The sequence below is a fragment of the Amblyomma maculatum genome, chromosome 8, assembly GCF_055883805.1.
Source record: "Amblyomma maculatum isolate TAMU_Amacu chromosome 8, ASM5588380v1, whole genome shotgun sequence".
Classification (NCBI taxonomy): Eukaryota; Metazoa; Arthropoda; class Arachnida; order Ixodida; family Ixodidae; genus Amblyomma; species Amblyomma maculatum.
This window is the reverse complement of record NC_139351.1, coordinates 121,565,963-121,588,863: the sequence shown is the minus strand read 5'-3', so window position 1 is coordinate 121,588,863 and position 22,901 is coordinate 121,565,963. Positions and strand designations below refer to the sequence as shown.

The window sequence follows — 22,901 nt, the reverse complement described above, 5'->3', positions numbered from 1 at the left end:
TCGACGTCCAAAGTGGTGACACATACCTCACTCGGGGGTCACGTTGCCTATGAAGACATCGAGATAGTGACGTAGTTATGTCGACATCGGGGATGTGACGGCTTAAAACCGGAAATGGACGTGTTTGGACATGAAGGAGCCGAATAAATTAGTGAAAATGATCAAAAAGTTTGTAAAGGAAGTTAATTAATCAAAGGAAGTACAATTGAACACGGTAGCCGCTTGGGCATGCTGGCTAAACATCGGTACAGCGCATACGACGATCGTTTCGATGGAGGCGAAACGGAGAGGCGCCCGTGTCTTGTGTGATATCAGTGCACGTTAAAGATCCCCAGATGTATACCAGATGTAATGATGTATACCTACACAGCACGACTGTTGACTTCAGTTGGCAATTTCGCTATGGGCTACACCGGCGGCAGACACAAACCGACATTCGTGTATCAGAGGTAAATATACCAGCCCAAATGCCAAATGTCACGTCCCCCATGTTACATAACGTTCATTCGTGTGACCATGCGTGAGCAGGGGCACACGTATCCATACGTCATTTGGCTATGTACCGTCTTTGCCAAAAGTAACCAGGCTGCGTGTTCCACCTCTCAGTCGCGTAGCAGAGAATTGGTACCACTTCTCAAGCTGTAAATCTCTGCAAAGTAAAGGCGAGCTCCTAGTCCTCACTTCTCAACAAGTTGGGATCCTCTGGAAATCCATGTTGGCTTTAGAATACAAGCGAGAAGCAAAACATGCAGCCTGGTTACTTTTGGCAAAGGCTGTACATGGAAGTTTCGCCAAGGGCACCTATTTCGAGACAAGTTCGAGCTTCACAAAATACTCGTGATCAGACTCGATCATGTGAGGTAGTGATTTTGCAATAGAAATTTAATTTGTCGGGAATGTAGGGGTGATTTAACATAGTCAGAATTGCGGGTCCACTGCCGAGTAAATTCAGCTCGAAAACACAGGCGATCAAGACAAATGCAAACGCAGGCAAGCTGCTCGAGCTTCTACTAGAGCCAACGCTTGTTATGTACGTTTTGTGCATCTTTACGTCGTTTCTACTGGGTTTTCGTGCGCAGGGAGATAAATATGCAAAATATAAGGAGTAAACCTCACTAGTTAGCGCACTCGGCTGCTGTCGTGGGTTCAATCCTAGTCTCACTGCATGAGGCAGCTCCTTCCAAATCCCCTCCCTTTCTGATCCTTGATCAATAATCATTCTAGAGAAGCTTAGGGGGGGGGGGGGGGGGCGGTGCTGCTGAGCTGCCATGATCTCAGTTCCAATGGACCTTGGTCACCAGGTCTCGAGTGGCGTTAAGATGCCATTGGGGCTCCGAAATAGAATCTTAACCTAGATTTGTAATGACCTAGGACAACAGGGCCTCAGGCCAAACACATCCTTGTATATAAAATTTAAGTAATGTATACCACCACCACGATGTAGGCGAAATGCAAGGCGCCCGTGTACTGCTCGTGATTAGGCAACATTACAACACACACCAGGTGGTCGAAAATAACTCCGGAGCCCTCTACCGCCAGATCCTCTTTCTGTCTTCTCTTACTGCCTCTCTCCTGCAACCTCTGCCTCATGACATAGCTGATGTGTAAGACGGTTACTGCTCCCTTCTTTTCCTCAAAACCCCTTTTTATGTTATGTCCCGTGCGCAGTCGTTCCGAGGGGGCATGTACCGGAGCACGGCGGACGGCTCAAGCATGTCCACAACCAACCTTGCCGAAGACGCGGCGCCTCCGGCCGTCCACCTCCCGCCTGCACTGCCTTCGCTGCCCACGCAGGGCTCCAAGGAGATGGACGCGGCCGAGGAGGACACCGAGTCGGCGGGTGGAGTGGCCCCGCATCGTGGAGGAGCGTGCCGCACCTTCCTGCGCCACAACCGGCTCACAGTGGCCACCATCGCCGCGGTGGTGGCTGGCATTGTGCTTGGCGTCGTTCTGAGGCCACTCGGTGAGTGCCGGCTGTGAGCGCCGAAATTATTCCATTCGCGAAGCACGCCTAAAGCCCCTGTCCTGCCTGCTTTGTACAGGGACCTCCACTCCTAATGCGAAAACCTTTGCACGAAGTAGCTCCCTTCAGATCGCCGCTACGGACTCCGAAGCGGCTGAACATCGCTGTGGTGTAGGAACAGATACATTTGGAGGCGGTGTTTAGCATGACCTGCCGATCCGCTTCATTGCACGAGATCTGTATTGCTGATACAAGAGATATCTCTAGGAGACGAGCTAACATTAGTCTAACATGGGCACTGCACTTATTCTAAGACTAAAAGCAGAAATTATGAGATGAAAAAGTACAGAAATATGAAAAGAAACACGGGAAACACGGCCTCCGCGCTTTGCAAAGCGCTGTACGAACGCAAGACGAGAATGCGTGGCACCAAGGGTATGCTCGGGAGGAGCAGCCGAACAAGACTACTTTGGATGCGTCTTTACCACTGATTCTTCGCATTTGAAAGCATGGAGGCCACGCGCTCCCGTGTTCCCTTTCATATTTCTTGTAGCTGTACACTGGCACCGCTTTCATCCTGTGACTTTTAAGAGCGACGCTACATCTATGCTCATTACGGTAATGAATATCCCTATAGCTACATGATGCCAATATCCGGTTTAACTGAATTGATTTCTTCATAACTACAGGGCGGCGGCACTCTTTTTCCTATCGTTGTATATTTTTTAACTCCATTTCTGTCATCTAAATACTGCGCAATCGCAATATTAGAGAGCTATGACAGTTGTAGACGGTCAGACATCATGAAAGTATCGAGATGAACACATGCACTAGAGGAGAACCAAATAAGCGCGTACGATTTGCGGGTTCCTCACTGTGCCACCGCCGGCGGCCATGTTCTGACGTAGGCGAAACAGAGAGGCATCCGTGTGCTGTGCGATGTCAGTGCACGTTAAAGTTTCTCGGGGGGGGTCGAAATTACTAAATAGCCCTCCACCACGGCTCCTCTTTCTCTTTTTCTACTTTAACTCCCACCTTTCTTCCTGCATGCCCTCGCGGTTCATTTCAGACATCCCAGGAGAGTGTGACAAATGCCGCGCGTTTTATTTCATGACAAACCAATTTATTATTTACATTTATTATCTCTGGCGCCTTTCCTCGCAATCATCTGTTTCATGGAATGGGTGTAATTTGTGCGTATATGTCGAACTATCACTGAGGGGTTTATTTGATTACCTTTCCGACATATAAGTATACAGCCGGGAAGAGTCCTTTGTATCACTATGCCACCTTATATATAATAGCCGATTTAAAAATTTCGGAGTTTCCTTGTTCATTCTCATGCTTCCAAGGCACCACGAATCAATTCTATGTTTTTGTTCCCCCTTTAGGAACTAAAGCACACAGGAGACTTTAATAGTTAGTAAATTATGATTGATTAAAATAACTTTAGTTTCGTATACAACGGTACACATCCGCTTAAATGGAGGCTCAGAGCTCTTGGGTCCGGACGGCGTCTTCAGCTACTTGTAAGAGAGCAAGCTGTGTTGTCGAGTCCGAGCTGAGCATCAGAGCCTCCCAGTAGGTCTGTTCTTTCTGCGGGTAATTTATCTTACAGCAGGCCAAACTAACGCATGTTCAATGTTTGAGTCATGTTTGGGCATGATAAAGAAACTGCCGCGCCATCTTGTGCTCTCCTGAATGTCTTAGTCCCTCCCGCTGATTTCGTTCAGTGCGGTGCACACATGTGAATCCTACACTCATCGTTAACTGTGGCGCAGGGCCGTTCAACAGGCGCCAGCTGATGTACATCAACTTCCCGGGCGAGGTCTTCCTGCGCATGCTTCGCGGTCTAATCCTTCCCCTCATCACCTCCAGCATGGTGGCGGCCGTGGGGGCGCTGGACGCCCGGCTGTCGGGCCGCATCGGCCTGCGCGCGGTCGTCTACTACTTCTCCACCACCTTTCTGGCCATCGTGCTAGGCATCGTGCTCGTCACGGGGCTCCAGCCGGGTGCCGGGGATGGAGATCCGGCCGCCTCGAAGGAGTCCAAAGCCCGCCTTGTCACCACCGCCGACACCCTCATGGACCTCATCAGGTGCGCCAGAGTCTCGGATGTGCAAGCACTAGTCTTCAAAGCAGAAAGCATTTGATGCGACATCGAAAGAGGCCGACGCGAGTTTAATGACAATTGTGGCATTAAAATTATGGAGGACACTTAAGCTCCGCCTTTAGGGGATCGACGCGATTGGCTTCCCTAGCAATGCATTGTTCTCATGCACGTAGTCTCTGCTTGCTTAATTATCAATCTCTTGCTATCTTTAGTATCTCACACAATCTTATTAGCCTACAGTCGTAAGCTACAACGTTATCGAGATAGCGGTCGTAATCGCCCACCAAACATAGAATAAAGCCCCTCTTTATAGTCAATCCATGCGAACACGCCCGCATGGCCTAGAAATATGGCATTTCTGACTCGGAACCCAAAGGCCCCATAGAAGGTTGACCCCACCCTACCGCCTCGAATGCGCAAACCGAGTTGGCAACGCCTCCAAATTTTGTGACATCATGTGGTACCATTGTCGTGCACTTCATCGAAAAATCGGTGTTCGGCCATGTAACCTGCCGACTGCATCCTGCCAGATACAAGCTGTGATTTTTTCACTCACAACTCAGACAATGGCGGATTTTATTAAAGAAGGAACCAATAACACTGTCACGTTAAAATTACGTGGGACGTTTAAGCTCCGCGTATAAGCTCCGCGGGTGTATAACGCGACAGTATTGATAATCATGCATATTGCTGCCTCTCTATCACAAATTCCTTAATTTGTTACGCTATACCTCGTGCATACACATGAGCACGCAGTCGTGAGCTGTAGTAACCTATCAGGTAGGAGACCAGATTCGACCAGATATGAAGCCCCCTTTTAATTAAGATACATATGTATACTTGCGTGGCTTAGGACTAATTTGTCTGAATCGGGATTTATGAATACTGGGAGTTCCGTTCCAATTTCACCCTTCCCGTCGCAAAGGAGCTAACCTACCAACTCGCCCATGCCTTGTGGTCTTGGAACGCTACACAACCCAACGAGCAATCATTTTCCGGCCACGTAACAATGCCAGCTGCCACCTGTCTGAGGCATCCCTAGTGATAAAAAGCCGTATGAGTCGTAATAACTCATACAAACTTCTCATACTAAACTCATACAAATGTCATACAAGCTTAGAAATTTCTTATACGTTCAATGAGATTTATACGAGTTTATTATGAGTTTAGTATGAGAATATGTATGAGGTTACTGGGGCTCACAGAGATTTTTTCACTAGGCATGCCAGTTATTTTCCGCTCACAATGCCAGCGCAGACCAGGGGCGTCTAACGCTGTTAATAGTAAAGCAGTTATTCATTAGCATCTTCCCAATTAGGCGCAGTCATACGGCTACAGAAGAAATTAGCTGCACAGCTTGCAGAGAAACATCGTAGTAGAAAAAAAAAAACGTAGAACAACTTTCGCTTAGGGAAATTTTACACGATCTAGAAAGAAATGTAACACAACTCTCCCCGCCACCGGAAGCGCGCGCTCCTATCGAGACCGGAGACCTTTTCATGACGCGGGTCTCGGAAACTATAGGCGACATTGGCGCTCGCGTTCAGAATGCCCACGGAATCCTTTTTGTTCTTGACTAAGCGAGTTTCAATCGCACGAAGGGAGGAAAATAACCTCTTTTTGAGCCGAACGTTCTCAGAAACAGATGTCCATATTGCTTCCGAATAAGAATTAGGTGGTGAAAACAAAGCGAAGTAATCGACTGTGGCCAAGAATGGTAACATTAAGGCTATATGCTCCCTACAGCCGCTTTGTAAGTTGGGCAAACATTTCTGCTTGGCGTGCTGAGACCTAAACCCCTTTCACAGTATGTTGTCTGAAGTTTTCCGTGGGTGGATCTATAGGGGAGGATTGAATATGTGGGCACAACATGTATCCTTGTACTGAATCTTGCCCGTCTACTTCTTTTCAGAAACGCATTCCCGCCAAATGTGATTGAAGCTTGCGTCACACAAGTAAGTCTTGCCTTGCTGCCGTTGTACTTTAGCGCTGCCTCAGTTGTGTGCAGAAAACCATTACACGATTTTTTGGGGCGTTGCTTTATTAGACAGCTCGCACAGCGAAGCAAAATAAGCCATCATTTTGCATCTCACTCTATAAAAAGCGAACGAACACATTTGTCTCGCAGAGCACCTCGAGGTTGAGGCTGATAAAACTTTATTCACAATAAGTGGGAGGAATAGGGAAAGTCAGCTAGCGTGCCGCAGGCCGTGGAGACTTCTGGCAACGCTGGCTCATTCGATGGCCTTGAACTGAATGCCAGGGTCATCGCTGGACCTTAGCTTGTCCCAAGCTTCTTTAGAGGGATCAGGCAAGAGTTCTGAGGGAGGCTTATGGGCTTTGCACGCCTAGATCATATGCTCGAAGTTATCTTTCTCTCCGCAAAACCGGCAGATGGGATTCATATCCTTATTTATGAATTTTGATACGTAGTTTGGATTGGGGAGGTTTCCCCTCTGTAGAAAGAGGAACACTGACCAGACCACCTCGAAAATTCCCGAGATTAAGTTGAGCCCCTGATTAGCGCTAAAGCTAACTCGCCTCCAACAAAAAGGTTTGCTCGATAGTTCCAGCAAAGCAGTACTTTGCAGCATTGTGTCTGAAAATAAAATGAGCAATTGATGGGCTCGTTTCGGACTCGAAAAAAAGAAAGAAAAGAAATTCAACTAGAGTAGATCTTGCTTACAGCCTTGAACATATTTAATATTAACTGTTCACGTGATATTTCCGCAGTTTTCAACCATCGTTATCAAGCCACCAGGAAATGCAAGCAACAGTAAGTGCTTTTTCTGTCACACTTTGCAGCAATTGATCAGAGGTTAAAGAGAGCCATTTTTCGAGTGATACAGGATTACCATGTCGCCATTATCAGCTAGTTCATATCTTTCTCTTGCTTCCTTGATTACGTCTCATTGGATTTGTTCTCATTTCTTATGCACCAATCTTTGAACTTCTGAAATTAATTTTTTTTTACTATAAGCTGCAAAGCACACATGACTATTAACCATGATAAACTGCAGCAAGGTCTGCTCCAATTGTGTCACGCCATCTGAGCTGAGTTTCTAAACCTCACCCGACTCTTTACCGGCCGCGGCTATGCTTCTCAGTCCACCAAAAAACAGCTACCCGCCAACCTTACTATATTTTCTCTGCTGAATTTTCGATTCGGAACTGGAGTTAGTTTTATAATAGATGTCGGTTATTATTATTTTTTTGTTTAGCTCTCAACGCTCTCCCATCCGATTCCCTTTATCGTTATCGCTATTTTCAATTTTAGCCTCTTCGTAAAACTCCTGTCTTGTGAGGCAGGATCTTCTGCCTTCCCACTTACCAGATACTTTTGCGTGTAAAAGTGAAACGTTGATTAACGTGCCCACCCTGTCAGGTGAAATAGAGAGGGGAGGCATATAACAAGACGCGAATTCATTGTCGGAGTATTCCCGGCAGTCCTGCAGAGCCACGCGATGGAGACGAATCGGTTAAAGCTGCCAAGTGCAGCGATGCAGTGGCCACATAGAGGTGTACATACATTTCACAACCGCAGAAATAGCATATAATCACGTCAGGTTGGCCCAAGGCACTCATGCCTGCGATGGTCTCCGAAGCCGAGGAGGCTAAATGAAAAGAAAAAAAAAATGCTGTGGTCTTCAAAGCGCTATACCCTAATGGCGCAAATATTACTATCGAGGCTCCACCAGACCAAAGAATGTGTTGCATATTAGCACTTCTGATTTGACCGCGTCAGACAGCTCGCCCCTTCAATGATTCGGAGAGCTATTCCAGATCGCTAATTGGAATGCTTAATTATTTTACAGGCATGTGGTAGTAAAATAATCCTAAGTGTTGAACCAGGAACGTCGTTGCGGGGCCTGCTATGATTTCGTTCCTTTAAAAAACTCGCCATTGTACTCCAAAGGGAGCAAATAAATAATAATGTGGTGATTATGCTGGAACCAAATGTACATATATAATAGGAGGGAATCACTAAACTGTCTCAAATGGATTGGTAAAGAGAACATTTACTAGGGCATCTATGTACGCTCTGCGATTGGCAAGTGCACAGCTTAGAACTATGCATCTACATGTACGCTTATAGTAGAAGCAAACAAACGTGTTCAGTGAATAAATTACAATGTACATTTAGAATAGGGGGGTCACTAAACTGTCTCAAATATAATCGTAAAGAGATCGTCTACTAGTGCATCAGTGTACGCTGTGCGATTGACAGGTGTATAGCGTGGAACCATGCATCTACCTAAACGCTTATAGCAAAAGCAAACACACTTGATCACTGAATGATTTCAATCGGCTACTGCATTTGCTTCTCGTAACTTTTTCCAGCGTCAATGTACGAGTGGGACTACAAGACGGTGCATGACCCCGGCACCAACATCCTCGGTCTCATCGTGTTCTGCATCGCTCTTGGTGCCACCGTAGGCCAGATGGGCGAGAGTGGCAAGCCGCTGCTCGACATCTTCACCTCCCTCTCTGACGCTATGATGATCATCACTAAAGTGGTCGTCTGGTGAGAGCGTCTCCCATCCTGTTGTAACTAGATTGCTGAAGGGCCACCTCTTTCTTCGCTGCAACTGTCCGTAACGGGCTAACATTTTAACGTTAACATCTTTGCGTTCATGGCTTTGCGGCGGTAACATTCCTGCATTCCTGCCTCTTCATTAACCAATCATAAACGCCCGGCGTATGGCTGCTGACATACCTCTGGGAGAGACAAGCGAGTCATTTATGCTAAAATTCCTGGGTCTGAATTCGTGACCTCGAGAATATTATGCAGAGTCTGTCTTTAAAGTCCACTACGGCGCCTCTTTCTCCCTTTCAACTTTCATTCCCACCTTCCTCTCTTCCCTTACGGCGCAGTCCAGATGTCCACAGGACACGTATGACAGATACTGCGCGTTCCCTTTCCTGTGAACCAATTATTATTATTAAATTGTACTTACGTTCAGCGTTCAACTTTGGCAGCGTTCGTGCGAACATGCTTGACGGCGAACTAAGCTTTCCTCTCCGTTGTTGAAGTGACTGAATTCCACCCGCGATGATGGGAAATTCTAGCAACGTGTGCTTTAAACCTGCAGAGTCGGTGTGATGACCAGCGTGGTGATGACCAATCTATGCGGCGCGAACACGACACGAAGCATCTAAGTGTGATGTGACGCCCAGCTATGTCCTTTTTGTGTGTGAGCGGACAGTTTTTAAAGAAAAGGGCTCGTAATTGTAATCGAATCCTGCCGCAGTTTTAAATTTTATCCCCGTAAGCGATACGAGTAGAAGGACCTAGAGACGATTCCGAGGACAGACTAAAAAAGTGTTGTTATATTTTAAAATAACTGATGATCTTTTATTTTCGCCAAATTGTTTGGCAATTGCACAATAACACATGCAGTTAATCACGGCACCAGTGAAGTGCTTAGACGTGATTCAAAGTTAACGCCTTCGTACGTATTGCCTTGCAGGTTCTCCCCTGTGGGCGTGATGTTCCTGGTGATGGCCAAGATGCTGGAGATGGAGGACTTCACGGTGGTGGCCGGCCAGGTGGGGCTCTACGCCCTCACCGTGTTGCTGGGCCTTCTGCTGCACGGCTTCGTGGTGTTGCCGCTCCTCTACTGGCTCATCATGCGCCAACCGCCATTCCGGTTCCTCGTGGACATGCTGCAGGCCATCACCACCGCTTTCGGCACCGCGTCCAGGTACTAAACGACGCAGAAGCGGTACCTAACATAAGCGGTACCTAACATAGTACCTAACATTCGTAAATACGGAGGACTTGCTGCTTTGATAGCTGTATATTATAGCGCGATTTAAATGTAATCGCTCGAGCGTTGACCGAGAACATGAAAAGTGTCATGGTCCAGAATATTCTCCCGTGGCGAGGTAGGTATCAGGCCAGCTTCCCTCACTCTCTTTGCTGTTCCTTTGGCAGCCGTCACTCCCCTCCGGGCGAATAGCTTTATAATTTCCTTTTTTTTTTTTTAGTGTACAAGCAGTGATCGTATTGTCGTGACATATTTCTACAAAATTTTGTTATCGTCCGCGAAGATAAGAGGCAATCAAGTTCACACTTTATCATAATGACTGGAAAGCTTAGAATAGAAATAAAGGGTGGTGAGTTCATCGTGGAGGTGATGGTTGTAGCACGGAACCTGCGAAAAAAGGAGAGAAGAATGTGAAATCGTGATTTTCGCTGTTCCTAAACCAGCCGCTAGGCGTCTGGAACGCTGGCTGGTCGACGCTCGCGCGATAACCTTCAAATCGCGCTAAACTGTACTGCTAGGACCGCTGTGCTTGGGCCGAGTAGCACTTATACACATGCTTCGTGTTTCGGGGTTGTAATATGGATGTCTGCAATCTCGTGGCCTTATGGAATTAAGCATACGTGGCTTGGGCCTCATGTTTTCCAGCTCTATTATCGTTCCTTCTCATCTCTTAATCACTTCGTCCACTTTATCCCTTCTCTTATAGCGGAGTTTGTGTATCAACACAAAGCTAAACAGACATAAGGAGGATATCATCCACTTATTTTTCTCTATAAATGTTGATTCTCCGGCTCTTTGAGCTGTGTGGACACTAGTGCCGAAATAGTATATTTAGGCAGGCCTGCCTATACAATTGCATTAAAAATCCAGCCAGCCGATTCAAACACATGTTTTTCTTACCAAAAGGACGGACTGTCATAGTGTTGGGGTATATGGCAGTGTGCTATGATCCATGCCCAAATGTTTGTTCGAGCATGAACTTGCGAGACAGACCGATGTCAGCATCATCTGCATACCGTTTCTTTCTTTTGTAGCTTGTAAAAGCTCAGTTTTTGGTTAGAATGGCCTCTTTGTGAATAGAGCGCACTAAGGTGTGTAGGGACGAACTTATATTTCTTATAGGATATCTTTAAGCAGGCACCGCATCGTGCTTCTCCTTAGCTGGGGCACTTGTAACTTGCTCCTTCTCGAATAAAGTAGCATTCAGTAACTGCTCTATGCAGTCAGCCAGTAGGTGGTAGGGCCCGTGCAATTTTGAAATTTTACCTTACTATTAGACGGTATAGGATTCTCGTGTGGAGGGAATTTCGGCGAGTCTTCTCCGTGGAGTGGTGGTTACCGATTCAACAGCTTGGCTCGTATGAGGTTTCTTTAGGCATACAAACTACTATCGCAAATCAATGCCCATGTTTTATTGGCTGCACCCTCGATCGTGAAAATCAATACTGAATGCTGTGTCTATACTTCCGGCGAGGTTCTTGCGTCCGCGAGGGGACCACCGCACAGTCCTGTCCGCAAAATTTATGACCTTTTCACAGTTCGGCCACGCTTCCGGTGACAATATCGACTCTGGAGGACAAAGTGAAGGTAGATCCGAAGGTGGTCCGTTTCTGCATCCCCATCGGAGCCACCATAAACATGGACGGCACGGCGCTGTACGAGGCCGTGGCGGCCATCTTCATCGCCCAGGTGCGGAGAGTACCGCTGGACATCGGCAAAGTCATCGCCATCAGGTACGCCGCCAGCCAACGCTTCTTTGTGTGGCGCTTCGCCGCCAACCATATATGGTGGTGGCTACGGACATGACGGGGACAAAACTATAACAGCACCGGGTTTGATGTCTTACAACGCATTTAAACGCATAAACATCTTCGCTGAACATGAGGGTTCTAGCTCTAGTGTGTGGGACGAGCATTTATAGCGTCTGGACAAAAATGCAATGCGCGAGAGAGAGCTGTTAACGCCATGACTAAAATGTGGACTGATTGGCTGTGTACATAAATTGTATCAAAAGTCGGGAACAAATGTTTCCAGTTCGCATAACCTGCAAATGAAGGCCATAGCTCACTTTAGCCACGGCTCCAGACCAGTTTTGAGGGGGTGATGAAAGTAGAAATCGCGCCCTGTAATGAGCAGTAGCGAAACTAAGTGATCACTTAAAATCATGGCGCCTGCGGCCATTAATTGCTTTCCGAACTTATTAGAGGCATTGGCTCTTTAGATTACGAGGTAGCTCATCACAGAGACTTGACACCTGTAGTATATATGCAGCAGTCGTTGAAAACAAACATAGTGATTATGTTAATGCAATACCATAAAGTCTTTTTGAAGAGTATCCACTACATTGCAGTGTTACGGCAACGGCTGCCAGCATCGGTGCCGCGGGGATACCCCAGGCAGGCCTGGTTACCATGGTTATGGTCCTCAACGCCGTTGGTCTGCCCGCCGACGACATCACGCTCATAATTGTCGTCGACTGGTTCTTGTAAGTATACAGCTCGTGTGTACTTTGAAACGACGCTTCGCGACCCCGCGTGATTAGCTTCTCCTTCTTACATAGAAAGCGCCGAAAGAAGAAAAAATGAAAAAAAAAAAAAAAGAATTGTGTATCTTCAATACAGCTCGTGTGTATTGCTTCAGTTTGTTGTAGTTATGTCCGAGAACACAAACCGATTAACCCGAAAGCCAGCCATACTTCCACATCCCTCAGCTCTGCTTTGTTTAGAACCTATAACATATGCTCCGGCCCGGTGGCTGAGTGGTTAGAACGCTCGAGAGCTGATCCCAAGAATGCGGGTTTGATTACAGCTTTGGCGACTGCTTTTGGGTGGAGGTGAAAAGCACGTCCATGTGCTTTTCGACGTCAGTGCACTTTAACGAACGCCTGGGAGTCGAAATTTCAGGAGTCCACTATGGCGTCTGTCACAGCCTGAGTCGATGTGGGACGTTGAACACCTATGAACCAACCCAAACCTGTAATGTATAACACCCAGTAGTCGCAAAACTACATTACCTGAAGATAGAAACAGGGTACATTTTAGGGGATGCACGAGACGTCTGATGCCATAATGTCGGCGGCTCAGGATTGGTCACGCCTCTGAATGTTTAACTTGTCAATGCTTCTCTTACGCTGCTGCGTTTTATTGCGAAATCAATACTACGCCAGGTCTAACTACTAATCGCTGTATGCCGTGTCCGTGTCTGTGTCCATGTCCGTGTACGTGTCCGTGGTCCCTAATAAAAAAGTCAGCCTGTTATGACGTTTGAATTCACGTTATCCCTATGCCACAGGCAAGAGCTGCCAACTCGGGTCGCTCATTTCATATGGGAGGATGATATCAGAATCAGCTTGCCAGGACCGCTTGCATTTTCGTTACCCCTACGACACGCAGGCACGTAGGAGAATAATGTAGCTGGCCAAAGAAGCTTCCGCCGTTGCTTTCGCAACTCTACTAGGGTTAACCAGAGCTAAACCACACTTAATTTTCTTTTTTTCATAAACTAACTTGCTCAGAAGCTTGGATTCCTTGCACTTCATTGATATGCTGTGCTACGAACCTATAAAGTAGCACACTGTAATTGTGGAAAGTGAAGTTCTTGAAAGTGGAGATATAAAAAGATCCACTCAGGCTGCTTTGAAACGATTTAGTATTTTGAATACACGGTATTTGGCACGGGAATGTGTGAACTTTCTCACTCCAACGTTCGGAGCCATGTACAGTCGAGCGCGATTTGAATGTTATCGCGCGAGCGTCGACCAGCCTAGCACTCCAGGCACCTGGCGGCCGGGTTTGGAACAAGAAAAATTATCATTTCGCACTCTTCTCTTTCTCGTTCGCTGTTCCATACAACAACCATCACCCCCGCGACAAACTCACTGCTCTTTCTCTCTATTTTAAGCTTTCTATTTGTTGCGATAAAGAGTCCAATTTCAGATAATACCGAAGAATACGTCGTGCGCACAACGGTCACTGCCTGTTCGCAGAACCAAAAGAAAAAAAAAAAAAAAGAAACTGACGTTCCTGGAGGGAGTGACGGCTGCTGAAGGAACAGCAAAAAGAGTGAGGGAAGCTGGTCTAATACCTCCCTCGCCTCGGCAGAGAATTCTGGGCCATGGCGCTGTTCATGTTCCCGGTCGGCGCTCGCGCTATAACCTTCAAATCGCGCTCGACTGTACAGTAAGCTCCGGCTGGCGCCTCACCGCTAGTGTAGAGGACGTTGAACCTGAAGTGACTGTCAACATTATTTCCTTCTTTCACCAGAGACCGTTTCCGCACGGCCATAAATGTATTAGGGGACGCCGTCGGCGCCTGCATCGTGGAGCGCCTCAGCCTGAAGGACCTGGAGAAGCCCGGACTCAACTCTGACAGCAGGGGCTCCAAGGACACCGTCATTACATCTATGTAAATGGCGCCTGTTCCTGCTGGCCCGCCGCGTGTGAAAGTAGCCAATGTTGCGCGGCTAGTATTGAGTTCGTCGAGCGAAGTCAGATGCTAGGAACCAGCTTTAAACCTTCAAAGCTTGTCCCAAAGCGTGACATTGACCGTGGTGGTCAGCGAACCTCGAGATGGGCTTTGACACTGTCCCGTACCTTAGCATCCTGGCAATGTCTCTGAGAGGCTCGTAGCCCAAATAGTAGCCAAAGAGCAGGCGCGCAAGGACCTCGAATGATTGCTCTTTCTCGCGAGCACTTCATCCAGCTCCTGCATGTCACTGAAACATATGCCTGCAATGATGGGTGAACCTCGGGACCAGCCTCTGGAAGGCTGGAACGTCTGTTTTGCCGCATAATTTAGACATTTATCGTCAGCTTTGTTATTTCTTTTTCTGCAAAAAAACATAGCCCACGCTTCGAAGCTCGAACGCTGATCTTGACCTCGAACTCTTTACTATTTCAAGATGGCGGACATTCGGTGCAGGCTTGCGGACATTCTTGAAATTATTTGTTACAACTCCGTTTTGCCGGAACCTTCTGCTCGCTCATCTGTACTATGTGGTAAACGGCTAATCATCAATGAGGTAAAGATTGAGGTTTGTACAGTGACAGAGCAGCGGGCTACTTTAATTTAACGATGTCAGTGACGCTGCAATATCTTTTTAACTCAATGCAGTGCTACCGAATGGAGTACTACGTTAACATACTTGAGAATTGTACGAATATTGAGTCAGGAGAGGAAAGCCTGACACTTTTCTTTAGTGCAGAAATACCCCAAAACCGACTATTTGGATGGAGACTTTCTATTTATACTCCCCTTAGCTAAAGTAAAGGGCGGCTGCTAAGAAGGTGCAGCTTAAACGATTCGTGATCGGTATGACAATAACTATTTTAGTGACCTAAAATCGTTACAAAAAAGATCATATATTCAGGAGCATGTCACATTGTTGAGGTTTGATTATGACCACACTTACAGCAATGAGAACGCAGAAAAAATTATTGCACTGAATAGCTGTATGCTTGTCGAAGTTTCATTATTCAGATGATTCGTGAGCATACGAAGGCAAAATCTTTTTAAGCGAAACCACGATGCAAAACGCTGTCTTCAAACTTCGGAGTTTTATAAAACTTAAATGCTCTCGGCAGGTAATACGCCTGTCACAACAGAAAACTTAACAAGGCAGTTGCATAACCTTTACTAAGAGGGAAGGCGAAGACTATCGGAAGGGTGATAAAGGATCAGCAAATAAATCTGCGTTCAAGGGTAGGAGTCAACTGGCGAGGGGTCATCTCGTGACCCGATTCATATCCGCGCTCGGACCTTCTTCTTTGATCATTTACCGCCAATCCGGTATTCGTGACGTAAGCTGCGGATAGGCTAGGGTTGTCCAGACCACGGCGGTGACGGTTAGCCCAGCAGCAATAAACCGGTGTGACGTAGCGCATGTGGCAATTGCCACCTCATTGAACCCTACCAAACATAATCGCCTCATCTTTCATCGCTTGTCGGGCTTTCTGCCATGTCTATCGTGTGCTGTGCGCAGGTAGCATGATCAGTAAAAATTTTCACCGATTTTTTCTCCCAGTTCCAACGTCGGTGATGTCCCCCGCGTGGGTTGCATAACTATGTTTCTCTCTTCGTGCATTGTACAAAGTGTTTACTTTAGATCTGCGAAGAAATTAGGAGAAGCGTTCAAGGTAATTCATGTCAAAGAGCAAGGACAGCAAGAATATCACTTTTAGCGCAAAGGTTAGGTACTCTAGTACATAACGACGCGCAGTGGAAGAGGAGCATGCTGGGTAGTGCGTCTTGAAGGGAGAATGGTAGTCTAGTAGTGCGTTACATCGGGTCACTCCCTGAGACGTTCATTACCATGTGCACATGGCGTATTGTTAGTAGCGATGGTATGCAATCGAGTCCAAAAATTCTGCCCTTGTAATCCCCATGGTGACAAGATCCATTGTCTTAAGCTTGTCCCAGTGTTTTCCCCGGTTCAACATGCTGTCAGTGTCGTCTCTGTGGGCAACAATTAATCGTTTAGTGACTTGACTTCACGGTGTGCAGCGCGGTTCTCACTTACGGAAAATACATATTGGGTATTCTAGAGTCGAATACTGACCATCACTGAGAAGATATAGGGCAGCGTAATGTTTCTGCAATTTACATCCTTGTGACGCAGCATATCAGTCACTTGATTTCATGTGCGTAAGAATAAATGTTGCAATAACGAAGACTTCATACAGATTATGCGTTTTCTGTAGATGTGGAGCGTGCTGTACATATCGGACTATGTAGTTCCGGCATTTGACGCTTCGGAGTACTAGAAACGTGGTGAAAAAATAGTTACTATACAACCCGATGTCACTTCCTGTCATGTACTACGGTGGTCATTTTACTTCCGGCAAAAGCTGTAGGTGTATTATCAGAATGCTATAAGATAAGAACAATGAAGTGCTCGGTTTCTGATCGTAGTATGGCAGCCAGGCGTGTCATGATTCGAACTTGAGCCAAATGTCTCTTGGTTGTCGCCGAGTGGACGGTACCTCGCTGGTTCGTCGCCTGGTTGCAAGAAGTGTGGCAGAAGCGCTGCGTTTCGTTTTCCGCATCTCAGTCTACTCTGAAGATGTGTTAACTAGCACACAACCTACATTCCTCGATGATCATTACCATTGTTAAATAAAACCTTATTTATTTCACATCTCGACTGAGTCTTGTCTTTGTGCGCGAATAGCTTCCCTTTCAATGTAGTGTCACGTGACCAAGGAAGATCAATCGGAATTTTCTAGACAACATGCATGCATGTCTATTCACAATAGCTCTCATCTCTGCTCATTGCTTCTCATACTTTCCCACAGTTTCTTAATAAACAATGTGTTCTTTCACTGCGCCAGAGGAGTTTCAAGAAGAGGTTTCGATACACAATCACGACGCTGCATTTCTTTAGTTCTTCTGTGCTGTTTCACGTTGCAAGAACCCCAACGGCTCAAGGAAGACCTTGAATATCAGCCCTGATTACTTGTCATGGCCCGACAGCCTTGCATGTGATACCTGTGTAACTGCATGCCGTACGCTACCGTTAATGTGAAGCATTTGTGTGGATGTCTTGTATGCAGCACCCAAATCATGACGAGAAAGAAAAATGCATACATTTGTCGCAAAATATGAAAATAAAAGTTTAAACATGGCAGCGGCGGACGCCCTGAGAACATGTTTAGGAATGTTATTTTGATTAGTTTGTAATGACGTAAATATTTCTTTATTATATAAAAAAACATTACTGGGAGGGATCTCAACGAGCTCATGCCTAACATAGCCGGCTGGTATACAACACAATTTCGCTATACCCCTGCACACCATAAAAATTATTATTGGTAAATTGCGTAGCCAGTAGAAGTAACCAGCCATCGAAGGGTTGTTCCTGCAGAAATCTGGATCTGGCACCAAAGCGCACTGCTCTCGGCAAATAGCGTTCATCGGTCGGGGTAGCTTGGTATGTTTGTCCTTCATACGGCTCGGCCAGAGCAGACTAGTCCTGTTAACAAAAACGCATCACACATGTTCTCCCAGAAAGTAAAAAATTAAGATTCTGTACGGCGTAATCATTTGAGATCTTTTTCCTCACTACGCAATGAAAATGTAGCGATGAGAGAAACCATTCAAACACATTCAGGGGCGCCGAAAGCGGCAGGAATAACGCGAGGCAAACGTGTACAAGTCGCAAATTGCTCCGTTGCGTAAGAAATAGTACATCGCAATAAAAATGAAAGCATATACAACGAACACGAACATTTAAATTGAAATTCACTACATCATATTGCATTAATCGGGAACCTAACACACGGCATATGAAATCGTAGGGTATGTAGCAAACTGATAAGCGTGGCAAGGCAATCACAAAGTTTAATATAGATGCGACAATCTACATAATCATTTAGCAAACATGGCAAAGTGCCATTTAGTACAGGAGGCGTACATTTTTCAATACTGTGTTGGCCTGGTGGTGTATAATGGGTCGGCTTGAGATAATCTCAATGTCGTCGCAAAGTTTTCATACAGTATGTCTCAAAAGAACATTGCACCATGGCATGCACACGCACACAACAAAACAATGATCAATGATGTTTTGCTTCCCACACAGGCGGCAGGCTTTCTGACTAAAGGATTAGCGCGCCCTTAACAAAGCAGCGAGGTGTTATCAAGTAGTTAAAGATTGAACAATTTTTTTTTTTTTTCATTTTCAGCACATATAATACACATCCGTTTACCTGGTTTTATCACACCATACGCTGCTGGTATAGTGTATATGGACTGCTAAAGCCTGCATTGTCTGCATTCTGGAGAGACCTCAAAATTAGCGAGAGAGAAAAAAAGAGGACACGTGCCGAGCAAATGAAGAGTTTCAAAACAAAGTATTGATTGAACAGTCAACGATCGACCCTGCACACAATGCTACGCCAGACTCCAGACACAAACGTTTACCTCGATAGCGCTAAAGGCTTAGTTGGACAGGAAATGCAAACTACTAGGCATTTTGAGCGAAAGATCGCGGCACATACTCGGTAGCTGGTGGCTGGAATGACCACACACTGATTGGTCATATGGTTATATAACGTTACTCGACCGCATGGCATGACCAATATGGCAGGAGCTGCTAACTCTGTCTTCTCTTTTCAATTGGGAGAATGAGATCAGAATCTAGCCTTCTAGGACCCTAACATTTCTATTTAGGCTACTTCTAGGCTACACAGGTAAGTTAATATACATTGATTAAAGCAGGGCTTTATCCGAAAGGTTTTGAAAAATTATCCCGGAACCCCGTTTGCGGTTAAACCACGCACAAAAGCTTGAGCATTGTTCCACTTTTGGTGGCGTAGTAAGTTTAACAATAGTGCCTACCTGATTTGGTCGCACATGTAGACAAAACAGAACCTTCTGTCACGATACTGAGGGAGTGAAACACGCCACCGCCAAGTTTCCGGTTCCTTCAAAGTTCCTTGGCCATAGCAGCCCTAACCACTGCACCACCAAGGCGCTAAGCGTTACGTTGGCTTGGATAACTCGGCTGCATGGCCCTGTCATCACGCGCACGAATGTGCCGATGGCGCGCTGCATCTTGGTGCGATGGCAAGGTCTGATGTGCGGTGCGAACAGAGGAAGAAGAGTTGACGCCATCTGGCATCACCAAACGAAAGCGCCGCAGCTCCAAAACGCTGAGGTAAGCTTGACACCTTTCCCAAATGGTGCTAGATGGCGCCACCTCTGGCGCTGGCGTTGGCGTTGGCGTTTTTCACTTCTTCAGTGTCGTCCCAGACGGTTCTCGCGCGGTGAAGCCAGGCAAGCACCTTTGTAAAACTTACTACGCAACGAAAGTGTCAGCAATGCGCAAGCTTTCGCACGGTTTCATCGCAAACGAGTCTACGGTTGAGACGGGAGAATTTTTCAAAACTGTTCTGATAAAGTTGCAGAACACTGTACGTTGGGTGGCTTTTCACATAACGTGGCAGCTTGAGAGTGTATGCTAAAGGTCACGAGTGAGATAAAGACGGCATAAATTACGAAATCAGCAATATGGCGGGTACCAAAGTGGATATACGCGAACTAGGATACGCAACGAAAAGTGGCAAATGGAAGCCATACACGCCTGTGCGTAATGAAATTGAAGACGGAGCCTAAGTGTCCCCGGTAATCATTCGTCACAATGGGGCATCGATGAAACACATGATAAAGGTACGCGATAAAACGTCGACCGTATGTTCTCGGAATCTTCCTCTTCAATAAAGAAGAAAAGGGAAGAACGAGATAACGCGCTTTCGAAGCAGAGCGTGGCCACGAGGAAGAAGAAGCTTGCTTTGCTTCTGTCGAAGGCACTGCAACGACCTCCGCAATGAAATCGTCCAAGGAAGCATTTGATACGAGGGTAAGTAATAGCGTTATGGCATATGTTTTTGCGGAATGCACTGTCCCTTTCGTTTCATTATACGGCAGGGGTTCTCAAAACATACTTCCGCGGAACTTCGCTGGCTGCTTTCATGTGTTTCGCAAGCTACCACAAGACTATACCCTCAACTTCTACGCATGCCGACCAGGCGCAGTACCTGGTACATTAAAGGCCAATTTAGAACGTTAGCTTTTCTGATCCTAGCTTCTTTCTCTATTTCGCCCGCACATCAGACCTTGTCAAGCCAACACACCAAAATGTAGCACGCCATCGGCCCATTCGTGCGCTGTTGGTGACTGAAGGAGTGAGCCATACAGCTGAGTTATCCAAGGCACCATAACTCCGGGCGCCGTGGTGGAATCACGGCCGCGGCAGCCGCTTTTCGATGGCAGCGAAAAGCTAAGCGCCAGTGTTCTGAGCGATGCCAGGGCATGTTACAGAGCCAGTGGTTGAAATTTCGGCAGCCCTCCACCCCGGCGTCTCTCACAAACTGAGTCACATTGGGACGTTAAGCCCTATAAACCAAACCAATGCCAACATAGAAAAGAGGGAACGTCTCACTGCTTGTTTTTCCGTGCGTTTCCATGGGGCTGCCGTCGAGCCGCCACCACTAAGATCTTGACAAGACCAGCGCACCCCAGCAGCCTGTTTCACGACTGCGGATGGGTGATAAAGAGTGCCAGCAAATGAAGCTGCGAGCGCAAGCCTTAGTCGAGTCACGTGGTGTACCTTGGCCACTTTAACCAAGCCAACGCTGCTGGTCCTTTATCGCCCATCCGCTGTCGTGACGTTTACTGCTGGGAGAGCTGTCATGCACCGGATGTTAGATTCCCGGTGGTGACGGTCGAGCTTGTTTGCGCCGAAAAAAAAAAAAAGTGCGTCTGTCGCAGTATAAAAATATGCTTACGCCACGCTGCCGCTAGAGCAGGGAGGGGCAGGTGACCAATGAAAAGCCTGGCGAGCCAAGGCATTTAGGTGATGTTGACTGGCCACGCATATGAGATGACATGTAATGTTGGTCTTTTGTGTACTTCATGTTCCTTCGTGCTTTCCTTCGTTCCTTCGTCTTGTTACGCGCTGCAAAATCGATCTTGTGACTAGTTTTCTGCTTTCTTGTTGCATGAGTGAGCGGAATGCCACAGTCGAGAAAGCAAACAGATGGTAAAAAGGTAAATTAAACGAGAAAAAAAAAAAAGAGCAGGTTGGGGTGGGGGGGGGGGGGGTCGAGTACGTGCTCCTTGGCACATGCTGGAACGTTTTGGAGTTGGAGACAGACAGACAGACAGACAGACAGACAGACAGACAGACAGACAGACAGACAGACAGACAGACAGACAGACAGACAGACAGAGACAGAGACAGAGACAGAGACAGAGACAGAGACAGACAGACAGACAGACAGACAGACAGACAGACAGACAGACAGACAGACAGGCAGACGGACGGACGGACGGACGGACGGACGGACGGACGGACGGACGGATGGATGGATGGATAGTATTTTACTTTTTGTTTCAAGGTGGATTTTCTATCGTTTTCTTCCCCATGAGATTTGTATTTCTTTGCAAGCCATCTGGTTCTCGTCCATGTCGTATCAATACTACACTGGTACAGGTACCTGAAAATCTTTGCCGCCCAGCTCTTCTAATTCATTTACCTCAACCGTTCTTCATAGTGCACTTCACTTTTCGCCTCCCGCGCTTCAAACGTCGGCCATCCCATATCACCTTGAATTGCCTCATTAGTAGTGACTCCATGTGCCCCCAAACTAAGTCTGCCGACTGTCCTCTGCTTTATTTCTAGCGCCGAAGTCGTGTCAGATCCCAAGCACAGCACAGCGTTTGCAAACGATAATGCCTTTCCGCATTCCTGGAATGGCTTAATATTTTTTTATATCCCCAGAGCCCACGACTTTTCATGACAGCAGCGTTTCTTATTGCTTCCTTTACCATTTCCTTCTCTAAGATCCCTCAGGTAGTACGCACAATCGTTTATCCAAATACTAAGTTACTTGTGCGCTTCAACTGTAGGTAACTCTAAGTTTATTAGCGTGATTGTGCCGAGCTCATCAATAACACCATTACTCTTGATTTTTTTGCGCTTAATATGAATCTCAGAACATCTGATTCTCTTGCACAACTGTTTGCCAAGTCTTGGAGGCCTTTCTATCTGGTAGAAGAACAATATCATCTGCATCTATCAATCCGGGTATGCGTCTAGTTTCCAATTTATCCCCCTTCTGCCATGACATCGTAAAACCCAACCCGGTCAATTCTAACTTTCGTTCAATCACTCTGATATAGGCAACGAATAAAAGAGGTGATAAAGGACATCCTTGCCTAAGTTCTCCTTTAACTGCAACTCTTTTTGCACCCCCCAAGGCCTGCCACTTCACTGCTGCGTTATTCTCCTTGTAAATCGCTATCAGTAAACTTCCAGAATTTGATAGAATTTGCCACATCAGAGCGTGGTTTATACTATCGTAAGCCCCCTTTAACATCTAAAAACGCCATCCATAGTGGTCGTTCTTCAATTGCTGCGATTTCAATGCATTGTGTGACGGCGAACAAAGTTTGTTTAGTAAGTAATATTCTGAAACGGGTCTCCAATCTCACACTCGTGGCCTCAGCCATTATTAAGAAGTTGTGTAATTATGAATTAATCACTTAAGAGGCAGAGAG

At 46.5% G+C, this 22,901-nt stretch overlaps 1 protein-coding gene across 1 annotated transcript in view; it reads left to right on the top strand.

Annotated features, from left to right (window-relative positions):
* The window catches only part of LOC146182390 (excitatory amino acid transporter 3-like), a 62,064-nt gene extending 44,942 nt beyond the window's left edge, over positions 1-17,122 (top strand). The window contains exons 3-11 of the mRNA XM_084575945.1: positions 1,669-1,963; positions 3,745-4,060; positions 5,988-6,030; positions 6,809-6,851; positions 8,417-8,600; positions 9,547-9,780; positions 11,385-11,579; positions 12,197-12,331; positions 14,109-17,122. Of these exons, the coding sequence (XP_084432071.1) occupies positions 1,669-1,963; positions 3,745-4,060; positions 5,988-6,030; positions 6,809-6,851; positions 8,417-8,600; positions 9,547-9,780; positions 11,385-11,579; positions 12,197-12,331; positions 14,109-14,253 (1,590 nt within the window). The 3' untranslated portion in view covers positions 14,254-17,122. The remainder of the gene's footprint in view (positions 1-1,668; positions 1,964-3,744; positions 4,061-5,987; positions 6,031-6,808; positions 6,852-8,416; positions 8,601-9,546; positions 9,781-11,384; positions 11,580-12,196; positions 12,332-14,108) is intronic.
* Positions 17,123-22,901: the final 5,779 nt, after the last annotated feature.